General features: G+C 43.3%; 1 protein-coding gene across 5 annotated transcripts in view; it reads left to right on the top strand.

The window, feature by feature from the left end:
- The window catches only part of LOC114794927 (trinucleotide repeat-containing gene 6A protein-like), a 41,085-nt gene that overhangs the window by 20,450 nt on the left and 8,466 nt on the right, over positions 1-12,169 (top strand). For 2 of the 5 annotated variants that reach the window (XM_028987800.1, XM_028987795.1), the window contains 11 exons: positions 384-471; positions 3,104-3,423; positions 4,903-4,950; positions 6,222-8,753; positions 9,295-9,504; positions 9,611-9,783; positions 10,008-10,085; positions 10,209-10,257; positions 10,474-10,601; positions 10,993-11,133; positions 12,017-12,151. In XM_028987800.1, the coding sequence (XP_028843633.1) occupies positions 4,905-4,950; positions 6,222-8,753; positions 9,295-9,504; positions 9,611-9,783; positions 10,008-10,085; positions 10,209-10,257; positions 10,474-10,601; positions 10,993-11,133; positions 12,017-12,151 (3,492 nt within the window). In that variant the 5' untranslated portion in view covers positions 384-471; positions 3,104-3,423; positions 4,903-4,904. Of the gene's footprint in view, positions 1-249; positions 306-383; positions 472-3,103; positions 3,424-4,902; positions 4,951-6,221; positions 8,754-9,294; positions 9,505-9,610; positions 9,784-10,007; positions 10,086-10,208; positions 10,258-10,473; positions 10,602-10,992; positions 11,134-12,016; positions 12,152-12,169 lie in introns of those variants that run through there. The other 3 variants (XM_028987796.1, XM_028987799.1, XM_028987801.1) reach the window with 3 other exon arrangements.

Below are 12,169 nucleotides of genomic sequence, written 5' to 3'. Positions count from 1 at the left end.
CTTCAGATGCCTGATTTGAAGTGGAATTCTAATCATTGAATACACACATTCCATGGTGAAATGCTGAAACATGCTATACTCTTGCATAGCCAGACCGACTGAGCAGCACATTAAGAAGGTGTCGTTGGTCAAAGCATTGGATGTAGGTCTGGCCCACCGATATTGCTGGCTGTTTATAGAGTAGTAATTCACCGGTGTAATCCGTTAAGGAGATTAGCTGAAGCTTTCTCCTATTTTCTAATTGCGTTACTGCATCATTTATTTTGTGGTGCAAAAAGGAACCGACAGCAGGTGAAGGGCTGCAGGTTGCCTTTTGACTTCTTTCACCATGGAGCGCCACTGACCATGGATCTTATTCACATTTTTATCGTCTCCCTTTGCAGGGAAAATCAGTCCAAGGAAAGGAGAAAGCAGTGTATGGAAGAGTGTGTACAGTGGAGTAACAGTACATTAAGGGAGGCTGGTGTGAAGGTAAGATGGTAATTTATTTGCACCCCCTTCCCACACGTAGCTCCATGCATGCTTAACAAACATATTTATTTCTTTATATTTATTTGGTTTTGTTTATTATTTTAAATAAAAACAACATTAATGCTCTGTAGAAAGTATATTTTAGAAGCTGTTTGACCCCAGGTATTCTCCATTTTAACTGAAGTTATCAGCATTGGTGTCATTTTTCCAGGAAGGGTAATGGAAAGCCTGGTTGCTCTGGACTTTATCTCTGACCTTGTCTTTATTCTGCCTCAGTGGCTTAGGATTGAAGCCAGTGGTGTGACTGGCGCTTTAACTGAACAGACTTTCAATGTCCAGCCATTTTGAGGCAGGCACCAGCCCTGTGATTCCAGGACAGCAGTAAAGTTCTGATTTGTAGCTTGGAAAGTGACATTGGCTAATACCCAAACAGACATTCACGAGTTACATCTTGTTATAAAGAAAATCTTGAAACTTTCCTGAGAACTTTCAAAATGTTTCTCTTTGAAAAAACAAATCCGCTATTGTCATAGCACAGCACTGTGCAAACCTAGTGCTGTGAGCGTAAAAATGTTGTTGGCAACGAGTAGCGGTCGGGGGCATTTAAAATGGCCAGAATCAGGTTTCCAGCTCCGTGCCCTCCCTCTTCCCTTTAGCCCCATGTGACTCTGTACTTATCTCTAGTCGCAGACGGCTCGGTGGCCTCCTCATGATGGTAAATAAATTAATCAGAGTGGAAATACTGTCTTCAAACAGAGCTGTATCGTCAAGTTTCACACCGAGATCTGCTGAGGCGATGCTGTGAAAGTCCTCTGAAATGTTTGTGCTCAGCCAATTCTTTCCATGATTCAATAATAAACCAAAAAAAAAAATGGACATCTGTTTTTAGCGCTCTCTTCAAAAAGTGCCTGGGGGCAGAGCGGTCTACATATTTTCTGGTTTTGATCACGTCCAAAGCCCTCATGTACTGGCTGAGATGGTTGCCATGCCTGTCGTGTGGCCAAACAACATGAAATTAGCATGTTCACATGTGTCTGTGCTTTTTATGTACAGTGTGCTTCTGCCTGGCTGCTGTGTGTCTGGTTGAAATGGACAAGCTTTAAGTGGGATGATCTGTGGAATCTGCGATCAGTGAAAGCTTGTTTTGTTGACTAATCTTGTGAGCGTTGCTTAGCGATGGATCCTCCTGGAGCTGGAGCCTTTTGAAAAGATGTGTCGTACTGTGAAACTCAACCTGCTTGCAAGCCCTTGCTTGGCCAGACTGTAGTACAATAGGGATGATTTATTTATTTATTTTAGCACTAGTTTGCTAATGTTTCTGTGGTCCCAGGATTATAAAACTTGATGGTGCATGCTGCAGCTAGACTGCCATCATGACCGTTATTGAGCTCACCTCAGTGAGGCTTGAACCGGAAATGGCTTGTCAAATGCAAACACTGCATTACCTACTGCATACTTTTTAAAAAAGTACTGGCTCCCCCCAGGACAAGTACAGCAGTACTTGCTGCTGAAAATGGTAAAATGACACCCTGCTTCTTAGCCCACCCCCTCAATGTAACTAAGCGAGAAGGAAGGAACAAAGCTGAATGCAGAGCATGTTTGTCTTACATAAACGGTTACAGTAGGAAGATCCAGACAGGAAGTTCCCCCCAGCCCCCCTGCGGAACAGCTTCAAGGTAGAAATCCGATGCATTTTAGTTCTACTTGTTCAGTGCAGTGCATACTTCACTATGCTGCTTTTTATTGTGTTGAAGTAACCACAAATATGCATTATCACTACTGCTATTAGCATACATTTTATTAATGCCCAGCTACATAATTGGCTGTTTATTATAGCTACTGTTTATAAATAGACCCCTACTATGCACACTAACTGGACTGTGGACCCACTGGAACGGGGCAGTAGTGACTTGTTGCAGAGGGTTGTTCCTTCCTTTTCTGCCTCCTCCCTTGCTTTTTGAATATGCCCTGAATTGCAGCACCATGAGATCACTTTAAAGAGGAAATCCCCCTGTATCAAACCGAGAGGTGGTGTTTTTTTTTTTTTTTTTTTTTTTGATCTTCTCAATGATAGAAAGGGAGACATTTCATGTGACTGTCTTATATGTTATTGGTTTAGTATGTGACTGGTAGCTTTTATGCACCCACTCTCTTACACTAGACCCTTCTTTTGACATGCTGGAAGGAAATTCTTTCTGAGTCACTGGCGTCTCGGTCTGTAGCAGTACATACCAATGCGTTCCCTGAAGGTCTTCCAACTTTTCTTCTTGTATAGGGTCTGCATTAATGTGTGTTATTTTTTTTAAGTTGCCACTGACTTAAATGTGTGTTTCTGCCTGAAGCCCACAGTCTCCCTCTGTCCTAAGAGGTTTTGTCGCTCTGGAAATCTCTTGGTTAAAGCCTGTTGTGTAACACTCGAGGGTTTTTTGGTTTGCAGGTCTGCAGTACAAGCACTCAGAATAAGGAGCATTTTTACAAGTTCATAATCAGACGTCTCGTTTAGTGCCCCTCACTCTTGATTGTTTGGGTTAACTCATATTTTTCTACTCCAAACTCGTTTGGAATATATTTAATATTATTCTGTTTCTCTCTCTTCCCCACTCCAAACCCCCCTTCCTAACTATCGCCTCAGTGCCAGAACATATCAAGTCTAGTTTAAGCCAGCTCCAGTCTGCCAATCCCAGCAGAGGCATCTCCACTGTACTCAGCGCCATCAGCAATGCCAACAGGGCCCCAGTGCTCAGCCAGCCCCAAGCCCTGCCTCGGTACCCGCTCAGTCACCTTCAGCCGTGTCTCGGCCAGCGTTGACAAAAGCAGCTGTTGAAGCGTGGGCAGCCTGACGCATCCTCGCTGCCACCCTGGGAACTCACGTGCAGCTCAGCTCCAGCCAGCTAGGGGACGCTCTTACAAGAGAGGGGGCTCTGCAGCACAGCGACAACGGCCTCCTCTCAGGTAAATTCATAGGACCATTCTTGTCATCCACGCCATGCTCCTCCCAAGTCTCCGACTTTTTTTTTTTTTTTTTTTTGCCTGTGCTCATGGACAAGTGCAGGGATTTTGTTGCTACATTCAATATGATTCACGGATCTCTGGGGCATATTGTGCATTTTAAAAACTTTGCAGCAGTTTTAAGCATATACTGGTAGAGGTTGGTCATATTTTGTCCATAATTAAATCTGTAAAAATGTTTTTGCGCTCATTTTGTTGCGTGATTACGTCTGGTGTCTTGGTCATAAGCAAAGCATATAAAAAAGCAGCAGAATTATTTTGGATAAACACAAGGAAATGCAGAATAGACCACGGTAAAGTAGCCTGTAAACATGAAAGTGGGAAATAACTTGTTTCACCATCTCAAGCATCAGCACCCAAGTCTGTCTGAGGATTGTCTGAAATCCCAGGAGGCAGTTAACTCAGGAGTAGGGCTGTGCGATACGGCATAAACTTCATATTGCAGTATAAATTTGATGGTATATGTTGAGGTATATAATTTGATAAGTGCATTTAAATGTAACTGTTTTTGCAGGGGTAACGTCTCCATTGCAAAAGCACTGCAGCAGAAAGTTGTAAAATAAACTATTTTGACCGATACCTCAACATATAGCATAACTATATTCCAGGTAAAACAATATCTGGTCAATTCTACTGATAGTGGAGTTTCTGTCACATGTATAAAACCAGTGAAATACCAGGTATTTGAATGATACGAGTGATTATTTGAACATTTTTGTATTTTCTATGTTCAGCTGTAGTTTACATTTAAAAATATTGTTTGAATATATTTATAATAAGTAACACTATGCTTGTTCATATTTTTTATCAGGCAGTCCCCCCCGGCATTCAAAGATTTTATTTTGTGATTTCTACAAAAAAAAAAAAAAAAAAATTTGCAGCACAGGGCACCAAACAGGCTAGGACCACCCCTGGTCATTTTTATGCACGCTGTCAAATTTATCTGAAATATCATGATTCTATTTTTGGGTCATATGGTCCACTCCAATGTACTGGTAAAGCTGATTTGTAAATGGCCAAAGTGGCTTTTCACCTTCTTGTGAGACAGTAGTTTCTTAATGTCTTCTGTGCAGTATGACATTAAAAAAAAAAAAAAAAAAAACTTATTTAAATAGCCCTTTATGAAATGCTCATTTTGTATAGGCAATGTGCCTTCAGAGTGCTGCTTTTGTGTGTGTTGTGCAAGCTTATAGTTTAAATTATTTGGGGAAATTACTGTATGTACAAATAATGTGCTTCAGTTATCCCATCCATTTACTTTATATGGGTTTAGATTCCGTTTCAGTGAAACTCTTTCCATAGCACTTATCTCTTACCTTTTTACAAGTAATGCTCTGGCCTGATTACTTTTTGGAAAATTGTCCACCTCCTAGCTGACAGGTCGCCCTGTCCTGTCCTTATGGTGTCGTCTTTTTCTCATAGGCATGGCTCCCATTCGGGATTCCGTCAGCCACTCCCCTAACCAAACAGGTGATTCCCATTTTTCCACCCTATTCACCAGCTCACTAACTCCATTGTAGATCCAGAGATTTTTAGTAGTTGCTTGTGTAGTGTGCAAGGTGATGGGATTTTATTTTTTTTTGTGCTTGTGGTGTTGAACTTCATCATGTGCTGACATGCTTCAGCGGGCTTCAGAAATTACAGCTGTTTTATTAAAACCTTCTTAAAAATGGCCATATATATGAATGAGCACACAAAAATAAGTCATGTTTCATATTCAGAGTTTTCTGTAAGAACAGTTCAGGGAAGTGATTTGTTGTAACCACGTTGTGCTGAAACATCACAATATGTAATTAGTTTAAGTAAACAGAATCATAAAGCTATGATTCAAATAGCAGTGCTGAATGTGATTGTCTGAAACTGTCACATTTTTGTGAGGGTTGACGTTTTGAGAAAAGCCTGGACTTTTTTTTTTTTTTATGTCCCAGCATGCCTGTATCAGACCAGGAGAGTTTCTGCTCTCAGACTTGGCAAGAGGACAGTTCTCTGGGGAGCTTGGCAGCCATCTTGCAGTATGATTTGAAGGAGCAAGAGCAGACTAGCAGAAATTAGGACTGCTCGCTTTTCTTGAGGGGGAATGTGAAAGGGCCAGCAAAAAAAAAAGTTTGCCTCTTTAAAAGACCCTTTTCAGTGAGTTTGCTTTATTTAGCTTTAAAATTCAGTGGGAAACTCTGCAGTCAAAACAAAAGAGTGAACAAATGCTCTATTCGCTGCAGCCCTGCGCTGTCCTCCAGGCTTTACACTCCTTGATCCTCTGGCATGTGGCAGGATCATGCTGCTGCTACAAAATGGTGGCAGCTGCACCTCCGTTCAAGCCAGAGTAAAGCAGGACTGCTCTCAGTAGGACTTGGGCTCTGTCTGTGGTCAGGCATCTCTAATATCACTTGATCCAAAAACAAATATACTACTAGTAAAACATTGTGTTTTTTCACTTAATGTGTTTACTTGTAGTTGTGGCATCTTTGTTTTATACCATTATTTTAAATAGCGTGTTTTTCATGTTTTGTCATGGTAGTTTTGTCAGTTGCTCAGTTTAATACAACACTCACCCCGCCACAACCTTAAGAATGCATAACACTTTTTGCTTAGTCTCATTTCATATAATGAAGAATACTCTCTGTTGTGGTGGTGGTGGTGGCAGCTCCATAGTTTTTGTCCTTGGTGTCGTATGACTGCTGGCCAAGGTGATTACTTACAGTGATCCTTTTCTCTTCCCTTCCCCACTCTCTCTCTGTCTACAGGTTTGGAACATACTGGCCTTGATTCGCAGTATGAAAATTTGCCCTGGAGTTCTGGCAGTGATTCAAACAGCAACTGGGGCAAAGTCATTGTAGACATCTGTGACCCAGAGTTGGCCTCAGAATGTATGGACGCTGACTCTGCATCCAGCTGCGGGTCTGAGAAAAACCTTAGCATAATGGCTTCTGGGAACACTGGCGGCGACAGCAATGGCAATAGACAAGGCAACGGTCAGAGTTCTCCTTTCATGGTTTCAAACGGCAGCAATAACATGGGCAATGGGAGTGTAAAGGGCCCGTTGTGTGTTTCCAATGGCTCGATGCTAAGCACATGCCAAGGCTCAGGAGAGAATGCCAGCGGCAAGATGGCAGAAAGTAGCCATGGCAAATTAAATGCATGGGGTACCCAAGGTCCCTCAACCAATGGAGGTATAAATCCAAGCACTTTGAACCCAAATGCCAACCATGGTGCCTGGCCTGTTCTGCAGAGCACTGAGCCTAACCCCCACGGTAACAGTGGCACCAACACTCAACGAAGCACCATAGGTCAAATGCCCAGCCTTCCGAGTATTAACTCTAAGATGTCCTGGGGTGGTCTGCAGGACAACATTGCTGATTCTGAAGTAAATGGTACAAACAAGGTTCTAAGTGGGCAGCCTCAAAACCTTAACACTGAAATTAATGGACCAAATAACACTACTAACACGATGACCTCTAGTTTACCAAACTCTACAGGTTCAGTGCAAATGAGCGAGCAGCCCCTAGGGCATCGAGCCTGGCCTGTGAGCACCGGGGGATCCCCTCAGCTCTCCATCTCTCCAGTCTCTAATGGCACTTCCATTTCACAGCATGGCAATGGCGAAGCAATGAATAGCGGGTCATACGGTACGGTATGGGGAGCTCCCTCCAGCACTAATTACCCTGGAGATAAATGCCCAGTCCCTAAAGGCCAAGCTGTGGATGACACTGTGAACGCAACTCTAATGCAGTCAGGGCCGAATGGCTCCACTGTGAGCGCTGCTTCTTTGAAGAATAATAATAGCAACGGGATGTCCACTCATGCAGGTGGCTGGGACTCTAGCTCAACAGTCCCACAGAACATGTCCTCATGGGGAGTAGGGAATGGCGTGGGCCCTGCGGGGATCCCCCGCCCCTGGGGTAGTGCATCTTCTTCCTCCTCTTCTTCGTCCTCTTCCTCCTCTTCTTCAAACACTGGCACTAAGGTCTCCAATGGGGAATGGAACACATTGCCCAGCAACAATCAGCATTCCAATGATGGCACAAATGGGAGCAGGAAGGGAACAAATGGCTGGAAGTCCTTGGAGGATGATGCTCTGGGAATAAGTGGTGGAAATGGTCCGGCATCTCAAGGAAGTACATGGAACAAATCTACAGGCAGTGAAGGCAGTGGTGAAAGCTCATGTGGACACAGTGAGCGGGATGGTCAGCGTGCTAGCCGCAGAAGAGGCACCCAGCATGGGTCCATGCAGCCAGTGGTCTCCAAATCTGACATGGATCCACGTGTTCTGTCCAACACTGGATGGGGTCAGACCCCAGTGCGGCAAAGCACTGCTTGGGATGTCTCGAGTGCTGAGAAGAAAGCAGGAAATGGCATGTCAAGTTGGGGCAATGCTCCTTCCCAGACATCAAACTCAGGTGGGTGGGGAGATGGAACCATCACAAACAGTAGCGATTCTTCAGGATCTGGATGGACTGATACTAAGCCCACCTCTGGATGGGGAGACATCAAAGGCCCGACTGGGCAGAGTGGATGGGAGGACACTTCAGTCTCCATGAACAAGGGTAGTTCCTCTTGGGGAGGCAGCAAGGAAGACAAGTCTTCCACCTGGAATAACACTCAGAAAACTAAACAAGGATGGGGCGCGCCTTCTGGTGGTGAGGGCTGGGGAGATGGACCTCGTGGAAATCAATGGGGTGAATCCCAAAAGTCTGGCTCTGGTGGCTGGGACAGTGACAGTGACCGCTCTGGATCAGGATGGAGTGAGCCTGGTCGCTCTTGCACCAACAACACCTGGGGAGGCACTGGAGGAGCAAACACTCCTGACCAAAGTGGCCCAAGTAGTGGCTGGGGTGAACCTTCCAAGCCTAACAATCCGAGCCAGGGCTGGGGTGAGCCAGTCAAACCAAGCCACAACCCCCAAGGCTGGGGAGATTCCACTAAATCTTGTAATCAAGACTGGGGTAAATCACAGGATTCCAACGCAGGTTCCTTCAGGGGGGCTCCCCCCCTGAATTCGCAGACTGTGGCTTCTAGCTCAAATAAACCCTCAGGATGGCTGGGAGGTCCAATGCCTTCTCAAATGAAAGAAGAAGAACCAACTGGTTGGGAAGAACCCTCTCCTGAGTCAGTAAGGCGCAGGATGGAGATTGATGATGGCACCTCTGCTTGGGGAGACCCCAATAAGTACAGCCACAGCAGTGTGAACATGTGGAACAAGAACAATGCAGGGGAGAATGAGCCCCATGGTGGACAGCAGCCCTCACAACCCTCGAAAGACAAGACTTGCAACTCAGGTATTTCATCTAGTGCAGATTGGCTCATGTATTGTTCCATAAATATTTCATACCTAAATTATAGAAATATATTTAGAAATCTCATTATCCTTTTTTATTACTTGAAGTGTATTAAAGTCCTCTATTCCATTGCTGCTATTTAGTTTAGTGATGTCCTTGCCCTAGTATTTGGCTCCAGTTGAGCTGTACACATGGAAAAATAAGCTTAGATTACATAGTCATGTGGCAGCAACTTGAGAAGCAGGACACATGTACAAAGCTATTTTTAATATAAGAATTCAGAGCATTTGATGGACTGTGAAACTGCAAGAACCTTGTTGGTCAAATGTGAGCAGATAGATATGTCTACCGCTTGAAAGTAAACACAACTTACATAAGGCATGTTTTTCCACAGGCCAGGGTCCCTGTTATTCATTCCTTTAGTTTTGTTGAAGTATTTTTTATTTGTCCTCTTGCCTTAGTATGTTACTTCCCCTTTAACATGGTGGCCATTATACTTCACTTTTTTTAAGTACTTTTTTTTTTTCCTGCTTCCAATTAGGGTGGGGGGAGCAGTATGCTGGACCACAGAAAATTGAGTCTTCATCATGGGCTGAATCAGCAGTGCCACCAGTCACTGTGGACAATGGCACCTCTGCCTGGGGAAAGCCCATGGACACAGGCTCTAAATGGGAAGAGCCGTGCAGAGAGAAGTCCGGAAACAGTAGCTGGGGCAGTGGTTCAGCTGGCCAGCAGCCTCAGCACAAGACTGGTCAGTTAGAACTACCAAGTGGCTACATGCTTTTAAATATTTTAAAATAAGTGTTCCTGGAGATTACAATGTTTCTTGTAGTTAAGAGACTGATTACTTTTCGCAGGAGCCAAACCTATGCAAGATAGTTGGGGTGGTGAAGAGATGTCCATGTCAGGACCTTGCCCTTCAAACTGGGAGGAAGAGGAGGAAGTGGAGATTGGCATGTGGAACAACACCCAATCACAGGAGGTTAACCAATCAGGAAATTGGTCTTACATGAAGAAAATGCCTCCGAAGGTAATTAGCAGTGTTCAAGTTGAATGTTCTTGTTTTGGGGGTGGGGTTGGGGTAGTGTATTAATGTGAACGTGACTGGTATTGTTTAATACACACACACACACACACACACACACACACACACACACACACACACACACACACACACACACACACACACACACACACACACACACACACATATATATATATATATAATTTTTTTATTTTTTTTTCCCCCCACAGATGAACAAACAGGCTAACAAGCCAGATGACCCTTGGATGAATCAATTTGTGAAGCAGTTCAACAACATGAATTTCCCAGTGAGTCTTCTACTTTTATCATTCTGATCAAGTCATCTATATTCTGATCAATTATTAGTGGGACTAGCATAAAGACTTTGCTTTTTTGAATGACAAATCTAAGTAGCATGCTTTGTTTTTCAGAGGGAGGTAGATGAATCTCTAAAGAGCAATAAGATGGACATTCCTGGAGGTACGTTGTTAATCATTACAGTTAGCTTTGGATTTGTGATTCATGAATAATACAGTGCCTAATAGGGCTACACATCTTTGGTTGTGATAATGTTTTGGGATATTGCCATATTGTGGTAAAACAATCATTTGAATAAATTGTCTAATAGTCATTAGTCATAAATAATTAGTTTCCTTCATCCAGAGAATTTATTTATTTTTTTTGTAAATTTCTCAGGGATGTTGAGTGATAAGCGGATGGATGTTGACAAGCACCCTCTCACCATGGGCGAGTACGGCAAGAATTCTGCATCGCGACACCCAGTCCACAAAGACTCACAGGACCGCAGTCCCTATTTTGATAAGGTCAGTTGTTATTGATCTCTTTGCACTTCTGCCTGGACCATTCTGCAGTTGTGTGCCAAACAGCACCGTCTAGTGGACTGAATGTGTGCTGCACATTTTCTGCCATTTTCTCCCTGATTGTTTTGCTGCTCTTGTGTAATGGTGGGTAGGTGTGCCTGAATAGCAGTTGCATGCAGGGTTTCTTTTGGGTGTAATACCCCCTATTCCTCTTTGCTCGAGACTTAGCAGTGTTTTGTAGCTAATTCTAATCCTGCATTCTTTTTTTTGTTTTTTATTTTAAACTCTTCCTCTGCTACTTTTCTATGTACCTCCTGGTTCATGACCGGTTCATTCCTCTGCTTGGTTGCTGCTGTGCACTCCTTTCTCTGCTTGCTGGGTGATTTTGGGGCAGCTCACACACTCTGGCTCGACTTATGACATGTCTGTAGTGGAAGATCCTCAAAACCACAATTATTCCCCTCCAAACAATGTGCCGCCTAACCATGGCCCCATGCTAGGCCCAAACCACCTTAACTCTGTCTCTGCTAGGCAGGTGAGTTAGAGCCTGGAGTTTTGTGGTGTCCTTTTTACCCCTTGCATGTTTTAAGTGGTTTATGGACTTATTGTTTATATATACACACACACAGTGGGTACAGAAAGTTATTTTTCATTCTTTGTTATTTTGCAAACATTTAAAAAAAAACATTTAAGTTATTTTTTTCCTCGTTAATGTACACCCAGCACCCTATATTGACAAATATCACATGGTCATAAGTATTCAGACCCTTTGCTTTGACACATATTTAACCCAGGTGGTGTCCATTTCTTCTGATCATCCTTGAGATTGCTCTATGCCTTCATTTGAGTCCAGCTGTATTGGATGAGGAAAGATACACTGTCTATATAAGACCTTACAGCTTTACTTTACTTTACTTTATTTAGCAGACGCTTTTATCCAAAGCAATTTACAAGAGGAAGACACCAGCAATTCTCGTTCGATTTCTATAGAATATTGAGTTTACAAACTAAGAGCCCTGATAAGGCTCAGACTTGTCAGTGAAGAGCATGCTCAGAGATTGGATGGAAGCCTATCCTCAGTGCAAGACATATGAAAGCTTACTTGAATGAAAAACACCTGAAGGGCTCAAAGGTGGTGAGAAATAAGATTCTCTGATACAGTCCCAACATTAAACTTAGGACCATGTAATATTTTATTACATTACATGTGTACATTAATGAGGGAAAAAAATAAACTTTAAATGATTTTAGCAAATTTCTGCAGTATAAAAAAAGTGAAAGGGGGTCTGAATACTTTGTGGTCCCCCTGTGTGTGTGTGTGTGTGTGTGTGTGTGTGTGTGTGTGTGTTTCTCCCTAGGTGTCATCTACATTTTGCTACATTTATTAACTGCACACAAATAATCTGTTTTTTCTACAGAATGTCAATTCTATGTTCAGTGGCAACAACTCTGCAGCACAAGGCCGAAACCCACAACAGCCTTCAGCACAACCTCCAAACACTGTTCAGCCCAATCTCCGTAGTCAAGTGCCTCCTGCTCTACAGTCCTCTCAGGTAGTGTTCTCTTCTGTT

The sequence above is a fragment of the Denticeps clupeoides genome, chromosome 7 (assembly GCF_900700375.1).
Source record: "Denticeps clupeoides chromosome 7, fDenClu1.1, whole genome shotgun sequence".
NCBI classification, from domain to species: Eukaryota; Metazoa; Chordata; class Actinopteri; order Clupeiformes; family Denticipitidae; genus Denticeps; species Denticeps clupeoides.
Note: the sequence above shows the minus strand (reverse complement) of the source record. Positions and strands in the feature narration are given on the sequence as shown.